Here is a 21222-nt window from a genome sequence, read left to right on the forward strand (position 1 = left end):
AATGTTTCTACTCTTGCTAGGAAGGTCATTCTTTCATTAACAAAGCAGCCAATAAATAGAGACACTAGTACTATGAAGTGTAAAATTGACTTTCCAAGTACAGCAGTTTACAGCAAAGTTTGTTTTTAAATAAATTATCTATAAAGTTAAATATACATGCACTTCTCTCAAGTCTTAAAATTGGTCTAGTCTCCATCTTAAAAATTGAGTATTCCTTTAATATTACCATTTTTGAACTTAGTATTTATTTTTGGGTTAATTTAATCAATTAATCATACTTACTGAGCACTTAACCTGGACTAAACATTGCATTAAATGCTGGGGAAAGTTCCATAAAATTAGAATTCATTATCCCTGCCCACAAGGAGATCACTTTCTACTCCAGAATTCCACCCTCTCATATGATCTTCTACATTAAGGACCCCAGTAGACCTTCTGAAACATTAATCCCCAAACTCCAGGGAGGAGTGAGAGGGGAGAAAGAGTACAGTTAATTCAACTTTAATTTCTATAGAATCATGCCTAATCCAGTTTCCTGTGCAGATAAATTTCCTGGATCTCTACAAAAAAGCCCAGGAGAAAAGATAAATCAGAGCCATTTCTAATCCAGACCAGTTTCCAAGACGGAATGATGAAGAATAAAAATTGATAAAAAAAACACCCTGTCATTATTTAGAATTACAATTGCATCATTAATTTACACTGTACTTTACCATCATTTTATTTCACTTTTCCTTGAAATTCCAATTCCAGTTGACAGCAAGTGAAACTGAAGCCCAGAGAGACTGAATGATCCTCACATAGTGAATCAGCCACTGGGTCAGGATTAGTACCTGGGCACCCTCTCTCTCAGCCCCACAGCACTTATGTTCACATCCGTAACGTATTTCTTTATATTAATGTCTGTCTCCCCCTCTAGACTCCAAACTTGTTGTGGGCAGGGAACGTGCCTACCAACTCCGTTATACTGTACTCTCCCAAGTGCCAAGTACAGTGCTCTGCACACAGTAAATGCTCAATGAATATGACTGATTGATGCTCACCTACAAAGTTCTGATGCCTCCTCAATAACCAATCGATCATAATTACTGAGCACCTGTGGGTACAGAGTCCTATTCTAATGACTTGGAATAATAATGATGATGATGATAATGGGAGAGAACAATAAAATTAGCAGATAGGGTCTCTGACCTCGAGAAACCTACAATCTGGCAGGGGAGACGGACACGGAGGTTAGTTACAGATAAGAGGAAGAAGGAAAAGGAGATACGTATTGGAGTTGGTGCTTAAATTATAGGGTAGTGAAGATATGTACTTAAGTGGCTTAGTTTGTGCAGAGGTGCTGAAGTGGCAGCTGGGGGAACAGGAACTGGGGAGAGTAGAGATTAATCCGGGAAGGCCTCCCGGTGGAGGTGTGATTTCAGAAGGGCCCGGAAGATGGGAAAAGCAGCGGTCTGCAGGATGTGAAGGGAGAGGGAGTTCCAGACAGATGAGCAGTGACAGAGACGAGAACAAGGCACAGTGAGAACAGGTTGGCTTGAGAGGAACAAAGTTTTCAAACTGGGCTTTAAGTGGATGAGGAGAGAGGATAAGGAGCTGATTTGAGCCCCCTGAAGTCAATCATCAGGCATTTCTGCTTGATACGGGGATGCGAGTGGCCAAAGGAAGGTTTCTGAGGAGTGGAGAGATGAGAGCAGACCAATGTTACAGAAAAGTGATCTGGGCAGCGGAGTCAAGTAAGAATTTGGAGGAGGGAGATCCCGGAGGCAGTAGGAGAGCTGATGCGAGAGTCGAGTCGAGATATGGCAAGTGCTTGGACCGGCATAATGGCGATTTGAATGGGGAAGGAGCAGAGGATTCTGGAGAGATGCTACAAAGGTTGACTCCTGGAGGGGATGTAGTTCCACAAGGGCTTCTAAGAAGAAAAGACTCGTGAACTGTCGGATTTAAAGGGGGGGGTGGAGGGTGGGAGTGGGGGGAGTTCCCGGCAGGGAGAAGGGTGTGACCAAGATGTTGGCAGGAGGATTGACAAGAAGGAGGCACAGACAGTATGTTACCTTGAGAGGAACGAAGAGTGCCAGCGGGAATGTAGTGGGAGAATGATGGCCTTAAAGCCAATGTGGAGGAGTTTCTCCTTAATAATGTTGGTATTTGTTAAGTGCTTACTATGTGCAGAGCACCGTTCTAAGCGCTGGGGTAGACACAGGGGAATCAGGTTGTCCCACGTGGGGCTCACAGTCTTCATCCCCATTTTACAGATGAGGTAACTGAGGCACAGAGAAGTTAAGTGACTCGTCCACAGTCACACAGCTGACAAGTGGCAGAGCTGGGATTCGAACCCATGACCTCTGACTCCAAAGCCCGGGCTCTTTCCACTGAGCCACGCCGCTTCTCTAACACAAGAGACAAAGAGGAATATACAAACCACTGAAGGTTTCTGAGGAGTGGAAGGACACGGGATCACACACCTTGCAAAATAATTCTTCCAGGAGAGGAGATGTTTTAGGATGAGCAAGTAAAAAAATACAGCAATTTCACTTATTTTACTACCGGTAAAATTGAGTAAAGGAAGGTATAAATGAGGGCAAAAGCTGATCATTATTCAAAATTTGGGAATTAGGGAACATTTTGAACAAGTTTAAATAATATCACTATTACTATTATTTTGGCGTCGCTGGAGCAAGGATCATCTTGGGTGTCAGCAGCCTGTTTAGGCTCTACATTTCTCTCTCCAAAACCTGCCGTGCATTTTTTTTTAAGTGGCAGTGTAAATACAGACTCCGTAATTTGAGGTTCCTCCCTATGGATTTCACCATTATCAGGATAGGCAATTCCCCAAAACAACACCTAGAGGTTCCTTCCAAATCCTCCCTATGGACTGCCCCATCTTCCATAGGGCCCCCAAAGTCCCTTCTCAGCCTGCCTGAACTGTCTACTCTGCAGTGTCACGCTCTCTTCTGCTTGGCCCTGACTTGCTCCCTCTGTTCTTCCCCCTTTCCAGCCCCGCAGCACTTATGACATATCTGCAATTTATTTTTTTATGTCAATGTCTGTCTCCCCACCTCTAGACTCTAAGCTCGTTGAGGGCAGGAATGGGTCTGCTTATTCTTGAATCGTACTCTCCCATGCGCTTACCACAGTGCTCTGAATACTGTTAAGCGCTCAATAAATACAACTGAATGAAGGAAATAATGGGATCGATCAAATATTTTCCAAAGAAAGAGTCTCTACTATTCAGCGCTTAGCTAAAGCACCAATGAGTATGCTCTCCCAGTCATACTGCATTCAAACTCAGCAGAACAACTAGAGAAGCAGCGTAGCCTAGTGGACAGTGCATGGGCCTGAGAATCAGAAGGACCCGGGTTCTAGTGCCGGCTCTGCCACCTGACTGCTGTGTGACCTTGAGCAAGTCATTTGACTTCTCTGTGCCTTGGTTACCTCACCTGCAAAATGGGGATGAAGACTGTGAGCCCCATGTGGGATGTGTATGGTGCCTGATTACCTTGTATCTCCCCCCAGCACTTAGAACACAGTCTGGAACTTAGTAAGCACTTAATAAACACCCTAAACAAACAACTAATTGATAAAAGATGAGCCGGTTTTTTGTCTTCTGTGTAGAGAGAGAGACAAAACACCTAGGAGACCACCTTCTAGACATAAGCTCTTTGTGGGTGGGGAACATGTCTACTAACTCTGTTGTACTCTCCCAAGTACTGAGTACAGTGCTCTGCACAGTAAGCACTGAATAAATACCACTGATTGATTTAAGATGATAACAGCGAAAACACCCTTTGCTTTCAGGATAATGTTTCTGATCCTTCTAAATTATGCTTTTTTTCACTTTGAGAATTTACCATGTTGCGGACCAATACTGATTTTCCATTATGACTTCAATTATACTAATCCTTAAAGTCAAATTATACCACTTATTCTGGTCAAGAAATGACTTTAAATAAAACATGAAAGTAACATGGGTAAAAACGGTCATGAATTCAATCAAATCGGTTCTGTCCTTAATGCGGTTACCAAAGAATGATTCCATTATCATAAAAATCAAAGTAATCAATTCAGCATCAGAATATGATGAATCAAAGTTTATACATCTCTACTGCACCCATGAAGATATCTTCATTAAAGATTCGCTAGCTTTAAACAGCAAAAGCCAGTGTAATGTTGGCCTCAGCTCCTAAGATGAATGTGGAAAAAAAATTATAGCTAAGGTCAAACATCAGTGGAAAGGGGCTAAAAGTGATAAATCTATGACATTAACTACTGCACTCCTTTTAATAGAATCCAGCATAAACTCAAAACAGCCTTGTGCTCAGACTGAACTATTTATCTGAGACAAAAATGTCTTCTTGACAAAAAACAGATCCCCTTTAATAAAAGAAAGGCAGACAATATTATGCTCGGAGGGAATCCCATTGCTGCGCTTTTTTTTAAGCAAAGTAAATTCTTTCGTGATACATGTACAAATACTAGTTTTATGGAACATGGATGCAAAAACAAATGGCAAATGGAGAAAAATATCTAGATATATTTCAGACTACGCTTTGTCATCAGAGATGACAAATACTACGAATGCTGTCCGGCAGAACCATACCCTTACTTTGCGTAAAAGGTTTTGGTGTTGGACTTCATTTATGTAGTCTTTGAACTGTTGAAAAGCTAAGAGTTGCTATTTTCTTCGGTCACGTTAAGCATCTTCATTTGACTCAATTGCTATAATCTCTTTACCGCATGGAAAAGACTCTTTGAAACTGTTGAGGTTCGCAATCACCCTGCCCCACTTCCCTTTCTCTCCCATCTAAATTAAAAAGAAGCAGTAAAAAATATCCCAACCCATTTGGAAACAGAGGCCAGGGTGCTAGGCGTCCATAGAGTAATTCTTTGCATATTTTCTTCCACTGTATCCAACTCTCGAGGTAACCTTTGATTGAAGTTAATCAATACTCGATTTGTCACCTAGCTCTTTTGTAAAAGACACAAAAGAACATTATCTACGTTTAAATGATCCCATAGCTCTCTGTCAACAATGCTAGATATTTAGCAGATTTATTTGTAGTCACAAAACTGCACCCTGTTGAGGGTCATAACTAGAGACTAAATGTGGGTGGCCTTGTAGATGAATTAATTAAGAATCAAAGGTCAAAAGAAAATATTTTCTTTAAAACTCATAAACCACTAAAGGTTTATGTATTTAATTCCAATGAAAAAGAGAACATCTGTATGGGTTTATTTCTATCCATTTCAGCTAATTAACAGATCTAAATAAATAGCCATTAAGACCAACTGAAAAGTTTGCTAACACTTCATTAAAAGGAAGTTTAAACAAGCACATAAGCCTTGTTAGCATATTTTGGTTTACCACAATGTTACTTGGGGTTCAGAAAAATTATTTTTATTCCTTTTTCAAATAAAAGATGACAGCCAAATCGACTAACCCAAAATGTTTAGGGTTTTCTCTTTTAACTACACTAAAGTTCAAACTTTCTGAAAGTGCCACTGTTTCTTAATGCAGGTACTAATCTCATAAGGAACCAACGTGTGTAAGTCCACTAAACTGTCTTCTCTAATATACAAAAATCATATTTTCCCAATAAACTAATATTTACATGCATATCAGAATTTCAAAAAAAACCTTCCTAGTTATGGAGGGGGTGTGTGTGTGTATCGCTCATAAAGCTGATAGAATTTAAGATTTAACAGTGCTAATTTGTCATTCTACCATACAATGAAAAACTTTACAACTGCCCTTTTATAGGCCCAGGCCCACATCAATGGAAGGGCGAAAAAAGCAAAACATTCCTTCAGTATATGAGAACTCCCAAATGATACATGCAAAACAGTAAGGAACAAATTCCATTTTCATTAACTGAAAAAAAAACTTGTTAATAGGAAGTTAATTCATTTTCTTTCCAGCACAGGACAGACGATCTCAACTCAAGGCAAGAACAACTGAAGCAAGCCACAAGTTTCCTGACCTCAAGGAGTTTGTGATCTAATGTGGGCTAAATTCTTTGTAAAGTCTCAAAAAGAACTATTCTGGCCCTTAAAGGAACAGATCAATCATTTCTCATCTATGACTGTGCTGGAGTCAATGCTCAAAAGCTGAAAACAAGAAAAAGCAGTGACATTAAGGAAGGATCCATAACAAATTTGTTTTCAATCATTAAAGACAAAAAAGAAAACTGAAGAAAAAAACATCCCTTATTTTAAGGTTTGGCACTAATGAAGATTTAACTAGAAAAGATGTGAAACTAAACTCCTTAGTTCTGGAAATCCAAATTCATAATCCCTTCTTCCAGTTCTATTTTATATTCATTTGGTTACACATTTTCTCTGAATCAAGCCTGCTCACAATAAAAGCCTAACATGACATTTGCTTTTTAAATTCTTGCTGAAAGCTGTGAAACCCTATGTGTTGCATTCAAAACCTACAAATCTGACTTCAAAATGGTCAGTAGTGAGTTTTGGAAAAATTTTTTTATTTTTAAATGCTCAACAAATGTTAAAGGACTGCTTGGAAGGATGAGAATGAAAATGAAAAAAATTCTAAAGCTTATTTCTTGACTCAGATTCCTTATTTGATCACTATCCTTCATTTATACATGTAAGGTGTTATGGATGTGCAAAAGTTCATTTAGGAAGACTCCTTTTCATCCTTTAATCCAATACCACACACTGTTCAAATGTTACTTATGCTTGGGGCTTGTTCTAAAACCTGCCCAACAGCAACCTTGACCATTCAATTTTTCTTCAAAATACTCTGGTTTACTTTGACCGTCGTGGGCTCCTAATGATTCCTTCTTTGCATCACATCAGACAATTCCATTGGCTTCTAGACTTTGGTCACCAATTTGCTGCTCTAATACCGCACGCTAATGACTATAATCAGAACAACCCGGCAACCGGTCAACGTAAATCAGTGTCGATGCTCAGCAAGTGTGAAGGAGAACAAAACCGAAAGCTCCACACCCGATGTCGAACGGTTGTGAAAATGACCATTATGGACCATAGGCATGCGCGATTAGGCCAGTCCCGAATGGCATTTCCTGTCCAGACAAAAATATAATAATAATAATAGTGTTCGTTAAGCGTTTACTATGTGCCAGGCACTGTACTAAGCCCTGGGGTGGATACAGGCAAATCGGGTTGGACACAGTCCCTGTCCCACATGGGGCTCACAGTCTCAATCCTCATTTTACTGAGGAGGTAACTGAGGAACTGAGAGGTGAAGTGACTTCCCCAGAGTCACACAGCAGACAAGTGGTGGAGCCGGGATTAGAATTTAGGACCTTCTGACTCCCAGGCCCGTTCTCTAACCGCTAGCCCACGCTGTTACTTCAGCTCTTCTTACCTGCCCTTCTCCAACGGTCTCCGTGTCAATAACTGTGATGATTCCTGGAACCAGAGGACTTCGCCGGGTATTACTGTGGGAGGCGACGTCCTCTTCTGTCACGCCTGAAGGAAGTGTCCCTGTCAGCTGAGTCACCACTTTACCAACCATTGTCAGTCCAGTCTTCAGAGTCTGTATCAGTGAGAGGCAAAGGAATCGGTTTTAGAACCAAATGCGACCTTTCGACAAGCAATTACAGCTCTAAAATCCCGGCTTACCCATGGTTTATGAGAGGAGGGATCGACGGAATATTTTATGGATCCTAGTGCATTTTAAAATATTTTTAAAACACAGGGACTTTTTTTGTGGGGCGGGGAGAAATGGCCGATTGAAGACTGAACCTTCAAGCTACTCCTAGAGCTGTAGGATCAAGAGGCCTTTATCTGGTCATTAAGGATCTCCATTCACACACCCTCCTGCCCTTTTCCCACAAATGAACCACTTTAACAGGAGGCATTCTAAAAGGTGGAGGACATTAAGTGCCAAAGACTTAATGAAGTAATCGGCACCTTAACTTTTCACCTGGTCGCCAACTCACTGCCTTAAGAAGGATTCCCAATCGTTTTTTCTAAATGCTGATGTGGGAACTGCTAACCTGACGCCAAGACCTGGAAACTTTAAATATGCAGATCATCTCATAAAGATGGTCATTCATAATAATATAAGTAACATACAGAGTAACCAAGAGTCTCTGACACACACAGGACCATAACTGATTAACCCTTATGTTTCTTAAGGGAGTGCTTTGGTTAGTTACTACCTAAAGAATTTGCAGGATTCTTACTTGTCCCATCCAGACAAAAAACAGTCGATTAGAAGACCTGAAACCCAAAGTGGCAGCTAACCTGGTCACTGAAAAAAATCCCGTGCATTTACATAACATACTTCACTAAAGGCTCATGAGGCACTTTCAAGCGAGTAATAGTATTTCCACTTTATAAATGGAAAAACAGAGGCACAGGGAGGGTTGTAAAAGTGTTTTTTTACAAGATCAGGAAGTGACTGAGTAGAGGAAAAGCAGCATGACCCAGTGGAAAGAGTACAGTACTGGCAGTTAGAGGATTGGGGTTCTATTCCCAGTTTTGCCGCTTAGCCTACTCTGTGGCTTTGGGCTAGTCGCCTAACCTCTCGGAGTCACAGCTTTCTTCGTCTGTAAAATGGAGATAAAGTAGATTGTGAGTCGCTCCTGGGGAAAGGCAACTGGATCCAACGTTATAACCTTGTATCTACCCTACCGCTTAGCCATGTATCAAGCGCTTTATAAACGCCATAATTTGACATCCAGAAACAGAACATAAGGATCCTCTCTCCTGGACTTCAGTCAAATCATATCGAGTGGAATATTTTTAGCTAGACCCCACCCCCGATATTAATTACTCCTTGTGATTCACCTTTAGTGAATACACAAGCAAAATGGCATTATGTAAATCACGAATTCTGGACTGGAGAGCAAAAGGTAGGTCTTCTGAAAGGGTGTACAAGAGAAGATGAAACAGCCCCTTCTCCTTTCCATTTCACATTTCTACAAAAAAAATCCAAAACTTACAAAAGAAATCACCACTCCTGTATGCTACTAAATACTTAACTAAAATACCCAGCAAAGCTATCTGCTAAATTCAAATAAAAAGGCCCAGCTCACGGCAGGCTGAAACCAAGAAAAAGCCACAAATCAATTGTAACTGTTTTGTTTAGTGCTAAAAACTCAAACTGCAGTGATTAGAAAACACATTAGTGTTCATCAATTAGCAGCCAAACGTTTGTTTCAATAATTCATGGGAAATGACTTACACAAAGTCTGTGAGTGTGTTGTCAGGAAAGCCTCTGAAGGACCACCAGAATTAGGCGCCACACTGTATTGATGGCAGGAGCTGGCCAGGAAGCATGATTAACCTCTCAGATGCCTCGGCTGATGTACTTACTCCATTAATGCTAATGGAGATGCTCCCACTTAAACTGAGCCGCCCCTTTATCAAAGGAATGCCTTTCGGTTTTAAAGTCTTTAGTCCCATATCCTCCCCATTTGCCCATGAGCCTATCATTTCATGCTCTTATACCAATGAATGGGAATAAAACTAGAACAACTGGAGCACACAAAAGGCGGAAAGTAATGCACCCAAGGAAACCGCGAGATGCTGAGAAGTTAATGCAACCGTGTTACGGACAGGCCCCCTATAGGAAAAAAACGCAACAAAAAAGAACAAAACAAAACCTGGAGCAGTCACTCAAAGATTCAAGGAGGGGTTTTTTGGTGGTTTTTTTCCTTCCTTTCTGAGAAGCATTTTAAGTTTTTCATCAGACAAGTGCTATCTTATACAAAGCTGAATTGCTCCATTGCCTTTTTGCCATCTTCTCAGTGCATCTTGAGCCCTAAATACATTGGCCAATGATAACCCGATAAAGGAGTAGAAATCTTTGAGCGCCTACTGGGTGTAGAGCACTGAACTAAGCTCTAGAGGAACTACAGGTCCAACTCTTTCACTGCCGGCTCGCCCAAACAAGCCAAGCGACCTTCGGGGAAACTTAAAACACCCAGCAATCTTTTACCCTCACCCAAACTGGCTTCTACAAATGAGCTGCAGTAATTCGAAAATCATATTGTTTTCCTTTCTAGTTCTGTAAGTGCACCCAGAAGTTTCTGGGCAGTGTAAAGAAAGATAACTAAGTAATGTTCTCATTTATAGGTTTTCCGACTCTGTTCGACTGTACCCTCCCAAGCGCTTAGTACAATGCTCGGCACGCAGTAAGCGCTCAATACTACTGATTGATTGATTCCACTTAAAGAGCCCAGAAATCTCAGTCCCTCGGAAAATACATCATCTGAGTATTCTTCTTGCTTCTAATGCTGATGAAGTGTTTCCAACAGAAATGAAAGCAATTACAGATCTGGGGATGAGAAATATGAAAACTAGAGAGAATGGGGGATTCTGAGACCCTGCTTAATAGGAGTGTGAGAGGGCACTTTTTGTCAAGACAATCTCCATCAGATTACTCAGTAGCGGTGGTTGGTAACTAAGGAATCCAGAGGTTGACAATCAAATGACACTACTTCCCAAATAAATCTTAACTACTCTATTGTTAGGGTGAACCCACTCAGAACTCTATATGTCCACCGAGTGATAAGAGAGTTATAAAAACTTGTCCCAGTCCATTAGGATGGAAGTGTTGGTGCAAAACTATCACGGTCCTCATTCCCTTGGGTCCCATGCATATTTGCCAAAACTTCCCTAGTAATCTTTAACCTTTCCCATGCTATATCAGTTGTCCTCCCTTTCCATTAGTGCTAATGGCCTGGCTCTCACATAAGCTGTTAGTTGTCATTAAGAAGTTATCATGTAACAAGAGACACGAGACCTAGGTAGGGCTAAATCATTTTACCCTGCTGGAGCTAAAAGCACTATGGCAGAATAAACTTCGGCAACTCTGAGGGGCCTGGGAACCTGGCTCATAGTTTTATGAGAGATATTATATGCGGCCAAATGCAGTACACTCGGGTTCTCCTACAACCTGGGGAAATTGGGCTCTTAATGAATCCACATAAAGGAAAACTCAGGAGATGTTTTCCTTCTCCTGAGGAGAAGAACGTATACCTTGACCAGCAGAGCTTGCACGTGCATTCGCATTTCTTCCGACTTCACGACACATTCTATTTCCAAAGTTTATTCTCTAATCTCTCTAACGGTGTTCTATCCAAAACATGTAAGGAAACCGGGTGTTGGCCAAGCGGAGTACTCTTCCTTGAAACAGAATGCAAAGTTTTCCCTCTATAGTTATCGTGCTAAGACAGAAAAGAATAATAATAATGGTATTTGTTAAGCGCTTACTATGGGCCAGGCACTGTACTAAGAGGTGGGGTGGATATGAGCAAAGCGGGTTGGACCCAGTCCCCGTCCCAAATGGGACTCATAGTCTCATTCCTCATTATACAGATGAGGTAACTGAGGCTGGAGAAGTTAAGTGACTTGCCCAAGGTCACAAAGCAGACAAGTGGTGGAGCTGGGATTGGAACCCATGACCTCTTGACACCCAGGCAAGTTAGATAGACCTAATTTGTTGTGTTTCTTTTAATAAATGATGAAAAACCATCAACATTCAAAAGATGTGGGGGAAGGAAGGGCGGAAACAGAACTCGCAAAGGAGAAACATCAGAGTTCCACTTCCAGATCAGATGTTTATGCCCAGTGAGCCCTTTGACCAACTCCACTGCTTTTATTTTTATTCCGTCATCTCTTTAAAATACTCAAAGTCTTTGCTCATTTATGTTTCTCATTTATCCTCATAAGAGAAGCAGCGTGGCACAGTGGAAAGAGCACAGGCTTTGGAGTCAGGGCTCATGAGTTCGAATCCCAGCTCTGCCACTGGTCAGCTATGTGACTGTGGGCAAGTCACTTAACTTCTCTGTGCCTCAGTTCCCTCATCTGTAAAATGGGGATTAAGATTGTGAGCCCCACGTGGGACAACCTGATTCCCCTCTGTTTACCCCAGCACTTAGAACAGTGCTCGGCAGATAGTAAGCGCTTAATAAATACCAACATTATTATTATTATTAACATCAATGGGGCGTTTTACTAATCTCAAATGCTTGAAATGGACAGGCGGGGTCTGTCAGTTGGGGAGGAGTTGGAATTATTCTCTCAAGAAGATGAAATGATTGACAGCGAATGACTAGTGGCCTCGAGACTAAAGCTCAGGTCTTCTGCCTACCAAAACGGTGCTCTGTCCATTGACTCTGCTGCCAATTCTTCAGGTCTCCTTCACTCCTCCGTCTTCAAAACTGATTATCTATCACTATTATCACTATCTGTCACCCTGACTTGCTCCCTTCATTCATCCTCCCTCCTATCCCCACAGCGCATGTGTGTATATCTGTAACTTATTAATTTATGCATATTAATGTCTGTCTCCCCTTCCAGACTGTGAGCTCATTATGAGCAGGGAATGTGTGTGTGTCGTTGCACTGTACTCTCCCAAACGCTTAGTATAGTCCTTTGCACACAGTAAGCACTCAATAAATACGACTGAATGAATAAACTATTATTTTGAATTACATTTAGCTAGCTAAAGTATGAAAAACGCACTGAAGATGAAAATGGCCATCTCTAATTTCTCCAGTACAGTTACAAGGAGCTATTTTCAAATCATGAAGTAGGCATGGATGAGTGGGGAGAAAGATAGTCCCTTGATAGCCTGGTGCCTGAAAAGGGAAACAGAGAACTAGGAGTAACTCATTAAAATACCAGAAACTTGCCCGTTGCTCACAAACAGAGAAGAGCAAACTCGCTTTGAACGAAATAAGACTATACTTCTACCTGACCTACCTCTACTGTACTCCTCCAAACGCTTAGTACAGTGCTCTGCACACGCTAAGTGTTCAATAAATACAACTGATCTCAACCACCACAAGCACAAGGAACCAGACGTACTCTACAAAAGGAAATTCAACATTTGGATAGATTCCTTTTTTTTATCATTTCTGATTTTAAACACTTCTGGAACCAGAGACAAGAGTAGTAGTAAACTCCTGAAATGGCGAGCACAAAAGTATACTTTTCTGCCCAGAATAAGTGTTCAATATATACTAATGACTAACTGATTAGTAGCATTTGAGTTCCCACTGGGTGCAATACACTCTTCTAAGCAGTGGGGAAGTATGAAATATGGAAAGGACATGAACAAGGAACAGCGAGAAAACCTTTTCTGATGCTGCTTTTGGCCACCGCCATGAGATCCGTCTATTTTCGAAGATTAGCAAGTGAAAGTGGAGCGAAAGTCTTCTGCTGCCCATGAGGACTATACACCTAGGGGCTGGGATGCTTACCGTACCTCTCCCAAGCACTTAGTACAGTGCTTTGCACATAAATGCCACTGATTGATTACGTTGTGCCATTTCATCTCACTTAACCGCTCTGTGGCCTTTAGCTGATCACTTAACTAGGTGGTGACTGTTTCTCCATACTTAAAATGGAATTTTTTTATTATTATGGGATTTGGGAAGCACTTACTATGTGTCACGCACCGCATAAAGTGCTGGGGTAGAAACAAGTTGGTCAGGTTAGACACGCTCCATATTCCACATCGGGCCACATGGGCTTAATCTCCATTTTACAGATGATGAAACTGAGGCATAGAGAAGTAAAGTGTCTTGCCTGAGGTCTCATAGCAGTCAAGTGGCAGTGCTAAGATAAGAAGTCAGGTCCTCCTGACTCTCAGGCCGGTGTTCTATCCACTAGGCCACATTGCTGCTCATCCTACCTTTGGAGAATTATAACTATTTTGGGAGAATTCATGACCAACTTGCCTGATGGGACTATCATGTGAAGTTTCCAAAAAGTGTAAATTAATATTATTTCAAATGATAATAATAATAATAATAATAATGTTGGTATTTGTTAAACGCTATGTGCCGAGCACTGTTCTAAGCGCGGGGTAGATACAGTGTCCCACGTGAGGCACACACTTTTAATCCCCAGTTTACAGATGAGGTAACTGAGGCACCGAGAAGTTAAGTGACCTGCCCAAAGTCACACACAGCTGACAGGTGGAGTCGGGATTAGAACCCATGGCCTCTGACTCCTAAACCCGTGCTCTTTCCTTTTCTGAGTCCTGATTTGTGGAACTCTTCATGATTCTTCTGTATTGTCTACCTTTTTTTTAATGGTAATAGTTAAGTGCTATGTGCCAGGCCCAATAATCAATCAATCAATCAATCGTATTTACTGAGCATTTACTCTGTGCAGAGCACTGTACTAAGGTGCATGGGCGAGTACAATATAACAGAGTTGCTAGACACATTCCCTGTCCACAACAAACTTTCAGTCTCGAGACAGAAACAGACATTAATATAACAATTATGGATGTGGACATAAGTGCTATTGGGCTGAGGGAGAGTTGGACACAGTCAACCAGACTCAGAGTCTAAGTCAGGAAGTTTCAATTCCCATTTTACAGATGAGGTAACTGACGCACAGAGAAGTGAAATGACTTGCCCAGGGTCACACAGCAGGCAAGTGGTGGCGCCGGGATTAGAACTCATGACCTTCTGACTCCCAGGTCCGTGCACTTGCCGTTAGACCACACTGCTTCCTTATTAAGATCATATCTAAGAAACCAATAGCCAGAGCAGTGTCATAGCCAACAGAAATAAGCATCATAATGTACAACGTCACATATTTTTGGCAGAAAGATATTACCCGAAAATGGGTAGGGGTAGAAGTCTTCCATCCTGAACTTTTACTAGTGTAAAATGAAAGAAATTAACGCTTGAAGCCCAGGAACCAAGTATTTCCTAATATGCCAGCGCCTTCACATCTGGTATGTAATGAGAAGCATTTAGTACAGTGTTCCAGCACTTTGACCACTGCTTCGCACATAGTAAGTGCTTAACAAAAGTCATTTTTATTATCATACTTGTTAAGCACTTACAATGGGCCAAGCACTGTTCTAAGCTCTGGGGTAGATACAAGTTAATCAGATTGGACACAGTCCCTGTCCCACATGGGGCTCACACTCTTAATCCCCATTGTACAGATGAGATAACTGAGGCCCAGAGAAGTGAATGAATTGCTCAAGGAGCACACAGCAGACATGTGGTGGAGTTGGAGTTAGAACCCAGGTCCTTCTGACTCCCAGGTCCGTACTCTATCGACTAAGCCACGCATTACTATTATTATCATTATTATTAAATGCGAAGAGGGGAAAAGCAGACTACTGCAAAAGTACTGAGGATAAACATGCTGATGGCGTTCAAGACTGATATTTACTTTCAAATGAAAATACTCTCTGCTATCAATGTGGTAGTTTGGAGGTATCCAGAGCCATGTAAACTCCTTGAAATGTTCTCCCAAATATAACAAATTTGGAACCAACTGAGAACTTAAAAACACACCTAGGGAGGAACGCTCCCCATGTTGCATCAAAAAGAAAATTATCAGTTTGATGACAAGGCAGGGTCTGGTAGGAGAATATTCTTTCTGAACTACAATAAAAAACAGTAAAGGGCAAAAAAATGCTATCCGATTTAAAAGAAACCAACACTTCCAATGATGAAAGAGAGTGGATCCTAAACCATTTCACACTGGTAAGATACAACTGAAGGGAGGCCTCTGAATGAAAGCTTTTTTAAGCAAGATGTAAGATATATGGCCTACGACTGCGCGCTGAAAAGGAAGGCACAAGTCCGAAGATATTTGGAATGCTCACACCCTAATGAGAGAAGTCATTTTAAGACGGTCACCACTTTAAGTGATAAAGACAGAGGACTTGGAACTTGACCATTCAACATCTGTACGGCAAATTCCCAATAACCTGTCCGAGATAACATCAGATGTTACTGTGGTAGAATGCATTCATTTAAAGGAAACACAACTTCCCAGATGTCTAATCTTTCCTGCTGAAAACATCCACAATTTCCTGTTTAGCCTTTGAAACTCATAGATGGCTATCTCTTTCTTAACAGTAGGTCTTACTCTCACCAGCAGATCTGAGGCCCTTGGTTCAGAAGCCCCGGTAATACACCGGGAGACGAACAGCTTCGATTTCTGGGAGCAATCCTGGTGAATCTCTTGGTGGAGAAGAGATTGCGTTCTCTAGCAGGAACACGCTAGTCAGTGTCCTTCGGTTCGATGCACGAGTGAGTTCCAGGAAGTGGGCCTTGGCAACCAAGAGATGCTTTAGCCAGTTCGCTGGGGTTTTTTAAGGTACTTGTTAAGCGCTTACTAGGTACCGTGTGCCCACTTCTCTTAGCACCCCAAGTAGTGACAGTGAGAACAAGTGAAACTCAGCACGGTCCACTGTACACCGATTTAAAATCTCTGGAATCGTGCGAAAGTCACTCGACTTCTCTGTCCCTCATCTACCTCAGATACCTCATCTACCTCAGGTACCTCATCTGTAAAATGTGGATTAAGACTGGGAGCCCAAGTGGGAAAGGGACTGGATCCAGCCCGATTATCTGGTATCTACCCCAATGTTTAGAACAGTGCTTGGCAGATAGTAAGCGATTAACAAGTACCATAATTATGATTATTATTCAATAGTAGTATTTATTGAGCGCTTACTATGTGCAGAGCACTGTACTAAGCCCTTGGAATGTACAAATCGGTAACAGATACAGTCCTAACAGATACAGTCCCTGCCCTTTGACGGGCTTACGGTCTAATTGGGGGAGACGGACAGACAAGAACAATAGCAATAAATACAATCAAGGGGATGAACACCTCATTAAAACAATAGCAAATAATATAGCAAATATCATGAGAATGATTGGCTTTTATTATTATTATGTTAGTCCCAGTTGCTGGGTCCTAACTTGCAGTGGAAAAATCGAGGTTCATGGAATTAAGCAATACTGGATCTGCAGTCTATCGTTGGATTCTAGGTGGGTCAGAGAAGGAGCATGGCCCAGTGGCTAGAGCTCAGGCACGGGAGTCAGAACGTCATGGGTTCCAATCCCAGCTCCGCCACTTGTCTGCTGTGTGACCTTGGGCAAGTCACTTCACTGCTCTGTGCCTCAGTTAATCTCATCTGTAAAATAGAGACTCAGACTGTGAGCCCCATGTGGGACGGGGACTGTGTCCAACCCGATTTGCTTGTATCCACCCCAGCTCTTAGTACAGTGCCTGGCACGTAGTAAACGCTTAACAAATACAATAAAAATAACGAACCACTCGTCTTTTTTTAATTTTTACCAAAATATCTGAATTTGGTTGCTCTGCATTTTTCATGCGGTAGGAAGTACCCCTTCAAGATCAACATATCAGGCACCTAGATTAGTCCACCGGGAATAACGACTCCAAAGAGAGACTTAACTGGGAGACTAAGAGGAAAAGGGGGAAGGAGGAGATTGCCAATCTTCATCCTGGTCTCAAAAAGTGCGGGCAGGGTCCTGATGGGCAGTGGAAGATCAGAAGACAGCTTCTCAAGCTGAAGAGAGCAGCACTTGGCTGGCAGGGCTTGCCAGTATTAGGGCTGCCTCTCAATAGTCAATGTTCCAAAAGCTGTAGTTTGTTCCTTTTAGAAACATATTGTGTCTGTCATCACTCAAGCATAGCCAGAGCAAAACAGATTTACTGAATCTGGGTGACTTTCCAAGCCCACTCTTCCAATGCATAAAAAATAAAAAAAAAACCCCAAAAACCAACATGTGTTTGCATCGGTGCAAATAAGAAAATCAGTTTCCATACATTGCATAGGAAAGCAGGATTTTCCTGAGGCAGTATCCAAGGGGAACTGGAGGTGGATAGAATCCTAGGATTTAGGATTCCATCCCCAGTTCTGGGTCAGGAAAAGGAAACCAAGGAACCATTTCCAGCCTCCATTTTCCCGTATCTGTTAATTCTGTTGTACTGTACTCCCCAAGCTCAGTACACATAGTAAACGCTCAACAAAAACCACTGATTGATTGTTTGATTTTCTCACCTATGAAGAGAGAGACGACTTTGCTTTTAGCCTCACAGAAAAATACTTTAGCTTGATCAGGGGCTAGGGTTAAATGTGAAATGCCAGAAAAGTACTTTTAAGTGTACAATTTCCCTATAGTTTTCTACTAAATGTGGGCCATCTGCCCCTCTGGCCAGATACCGGAAGATCCTAAAGGTTTCATTTAAGCATTCCTAATCAGACTTGCTGAGCTGTATTTGCTTTACATTTTTATATGTTTTACACAAAATAGCATGACCTTTGATTCTCTTTGTGGGTTGATTTTTCAACTGTTGTCTTATTCGGTCCAGTTGTGCTTTCTATTACATGCAGTCATTCAACTTCACTTCGTAATCCCTATTATTAGAATTGTTTTGTTGTATACTTCACAAATCAAAAGGATGGTAGTTATAAGAAAAGCTTGTAATCAGCATGAAGTTTGCCAGCCAACATCAAAACAGGCTTTTTTCCTTTCTATGTGAATGTTAAAAAAAAAAAAAAATGACTCAACAAATGCTGAAAGGAAGGGCCCTTGAAATAAAAGTAACTTTGGTTATGCTTGTGGTTCAGTTTGAGCTTTCCAAAGGATTGTTTTCCTTTCACATCCCAAAATCTTAAACGCCCAAGATGCAGTATGATGTTGTAAAGCATGTAGGATCGTGCAAAACTCTGCCCAGCGATTTCTGTTTTGTTTTGCTTTTTACGGTATTTGTTAAGCGCTTACTATGTGTCAAGCACTGTTCTAAGCGCTGGGGTAGGTACAAGTTAATCAGGTTGGACATGGTCCCTGTCCCCCATGGGGCTCAGAGTCTAAGTAGGAGGGAGAGCGGGTAGTGAATTCCCATTTTGCAGTTGAGGCAACAGAGGCACAAAGAAGTTAAGTGCCTTGCCAGAGGTCACACGGCAGGGCAGTGGCGCAGCTGAGATTACAATCCAGGTCCTCTGTCTCCCAAGCCCATCCTTTATCCACCAGGCCACGCTGTTTCCTAATGTCCCCAGTGACTTCGAAAATCATACTAATCATACTAATAATAATAATGGTTATTTATTATTAAGTGCTCACAATGTGCCAGCCCCTGTACTGAGCACCTGGGTGGATATGAGCAAATCGGGTTGGACGCAGTACCTGTCTCAAGTGGGGCTCACGGTCTCAATCCCCATTTTCCAGATGAGGGAAATGAGGCCCAGAGAAATGAAGCGACTAGACCAAGGTCACACAGCAGACAAGTGGCAGACCTGGAATTAGATCTCACGTTCATGACCTTCTGACTCCCAGGCGCGTGCTCCATCCAGTAAGCCACGCCGCTTACGCGTGTGGCTAACAGGACAACAGTTCCCACAGAACAGTAGAGGTGAAGAGCGTTTGTGAGCCACCGAAGACACCACTTTATAATTTGATGTCTTCACAAGGAGCCAAAGAATTCTGCTCCCATTTTTATGTTCTTTTCTCACTTGATAGCGAGAAGGGGCGAGGCGGTCTCAATTCAGTTCGGTGATGAAACCTCATCATCTCCCAGTGCCATCACCTCTCCCCGGGGCTTCTGGGATACTCACTTTGGCCGCGCTAATGACCGTCGCAGTGTACGACTGAATGTTGTCACCACAGGCTCCGCCACGGGACTGATGGCACCGGATCAGCTGAAAGAAAGAAAAAAAGCGAGTCGCTGCTATTAAACTCTCCGGCCCATTAGCGTAGCGCTTTATTTATCATGTACGGTGATGGGTGTGTGTTTATCAGACAAATAGCCAAAAGCCCTGCGGAGACACTTAACCCCCCCCCTTTTTTTTTTATAATCTTCTGGGTGCCACCCAGACGGTTGCATGCTCGACTATGGTTTGCAATTACCAGATGAGTAGTCACTGAGAATTCATAAACTCTGAAACGGTGGGATTTGGGGTCTGGCAGTCTCACTACAAATACATTTAAATAAATATAATCAAAGGCTTTAGCCATGTCTATGTAACATTAAATAGTTGACATTCAGAGAATTTGGATGCGGGCAATTTTTTTCCTCCCAATTCCACCAAGTCGAGAAGAAAAGACAAAAGGAAGGAATTTACCGCATGCCCATTTCCAATTTCGCTTTTGGGTTTAAGAGAGAGAGAAGGGCGGTTGGGGGCCGGGGGAAGGAGGGCGCAAAAACACTCTTGCGTGCTTCCAGCCTGCTTGGCTGTAATTGTCTATATTCCAAGTGTAGTTCTTTTGGCTGCTTTCTACTGTAGAGAGGGCTTTCTGCCGTAAAAGTCAATAAACAAAGTTGAAATTCTCTTCCAATGCGAATCGGTCAAAATTCCTGCCTCTCAATAGATCGGTAAAGCTTCCTCCCATACCAGGATCCGATCTTCCATTTTTACTGAGAGAAAACAGAAAACGGCGCTGGAAGCGTACCCGGCTATGCCTACGGTGTGCATTCGCAGCTCTCGATCGAATAGACGGCGAGGACCACTGCATTATATTAGCTCTAGGGGGGAAAAACGTGGGGGGGTTGCTTGGAAAAATCACCGTCGACGGGGAAGGGAAATAGAGGATTTAAGCATAGGGTTGTCGCATCCTAACTTTACTGAATAATTGTCCTTAGCCTTTCCTGCAATACCGATGGCTTAGCCAAACCTAAGAGCTGAGCAGGGTGGAATCTGCCTCATCGACAGTGGATCTACAGGTGTATGTCGCATTCTTAGCAGGGGTTTTAGGGAGGAACGTGTAGGGTGCGGAGAACGTCAGCTAGCAAATGCGCTACAAAAATTACCTCTGCTGCCTCCTCCTGGATCTTTCAGGACAGGCTCAGAAAAGCAAGCCGTTTCGGAGACTTCACTCCCCAGCTTGTACAGCTGAAGATCACTAAATCTCCTTTTCTGACTGATTTAGTGATGCAAACCGCATTCCATTCATTCAGTAGTACTTCCTGAGCGCTTACCGCGTGCACAGCACTTTCCTAAGCGCTTGGAACGTACAGTTCGGCATAGGTTGGACTGTCATTCGCTATACGCCGATTAGCTAAGGATGGCCACCGAGAGTGAAGTGTGGCTCGAAGACCATTTTAAGAGTCAGGCCTCAATTCTGATGTTTCTATTCTGGGACGTCTGGTTTTAGTGCACCCAAAACTTCCCATTTATTCAGGGCTCTATTTGGAAGGTTTTATTCTGAGGAGAGCCCATCTGCCTTTAGTGCAATCCAAACTTCCCGGTTCAACAATCTGACTCGATTTAGCAGCTCTCGCTGTTCGCGCAACTTTAAAACGTTTAGTTATAGGGATTACAGTGCGGGAGTTAGCTCTCTCGGGAACTAGGCTTGGTTCTAAAGCCCAGGGGCATTTCCAGAGGATGGCACACTGAACAGGGCTGCAGCCCCCATGTCATCGTCACTGAGGTGTCAGCGGTGCGCGCGAATGGACAGAGCACGAAACCGGGAG

General features: G+C 42.4%; 1 protein-coding gene across 4 annotated transcripts in view; it reads right to left on the bottom strand.

Moving 5' to 3' along the window:
- BCAS3 (BCAS3 microtubule associated cell migration factor) overlaps positions 1–21222 on the bottom strand; it is a 633137-nt gene that overhangs the window by 465289 nt on the left and 146626 nt on the right. For all 4 annotated transcript variants that reach the window (XM_029081827.1, XM_029081826.1, XM_029081825.1 and 1 more), the window contains exons 11-12: positions 19367–19450; positions 7361–7531 (exon numbers count right to left, since the gene is read on the bottom strand). In XM_029081827.1, the coding sequence (XP_028937660.1) occupies positions 7361–7531; positions 19367–19450 (255 nt within the window). The remainder of the gene's footprint in view (positions 1–7360; positions 7532–19366; positions 19451–21222) is intronic.

Source organism: Ornithorhynchus anatinus, chromosome 17 (assembly GCF_004115215.2).
Source record: "Ornithorhynchus anatinus isolate Pmale09 chromosome 17, mOrnAna1.pri.v4, whole genome shotgun sequence".
In the NCBI taxonomy this organism is placed as follows: domain Eukaryota; kingdom Metazoa; phylum Chordata; class Mammalia; order Monotremata; family Ornithorhynchidae; genus Ornithorhynchus; species Ornithorhynchus anatinus.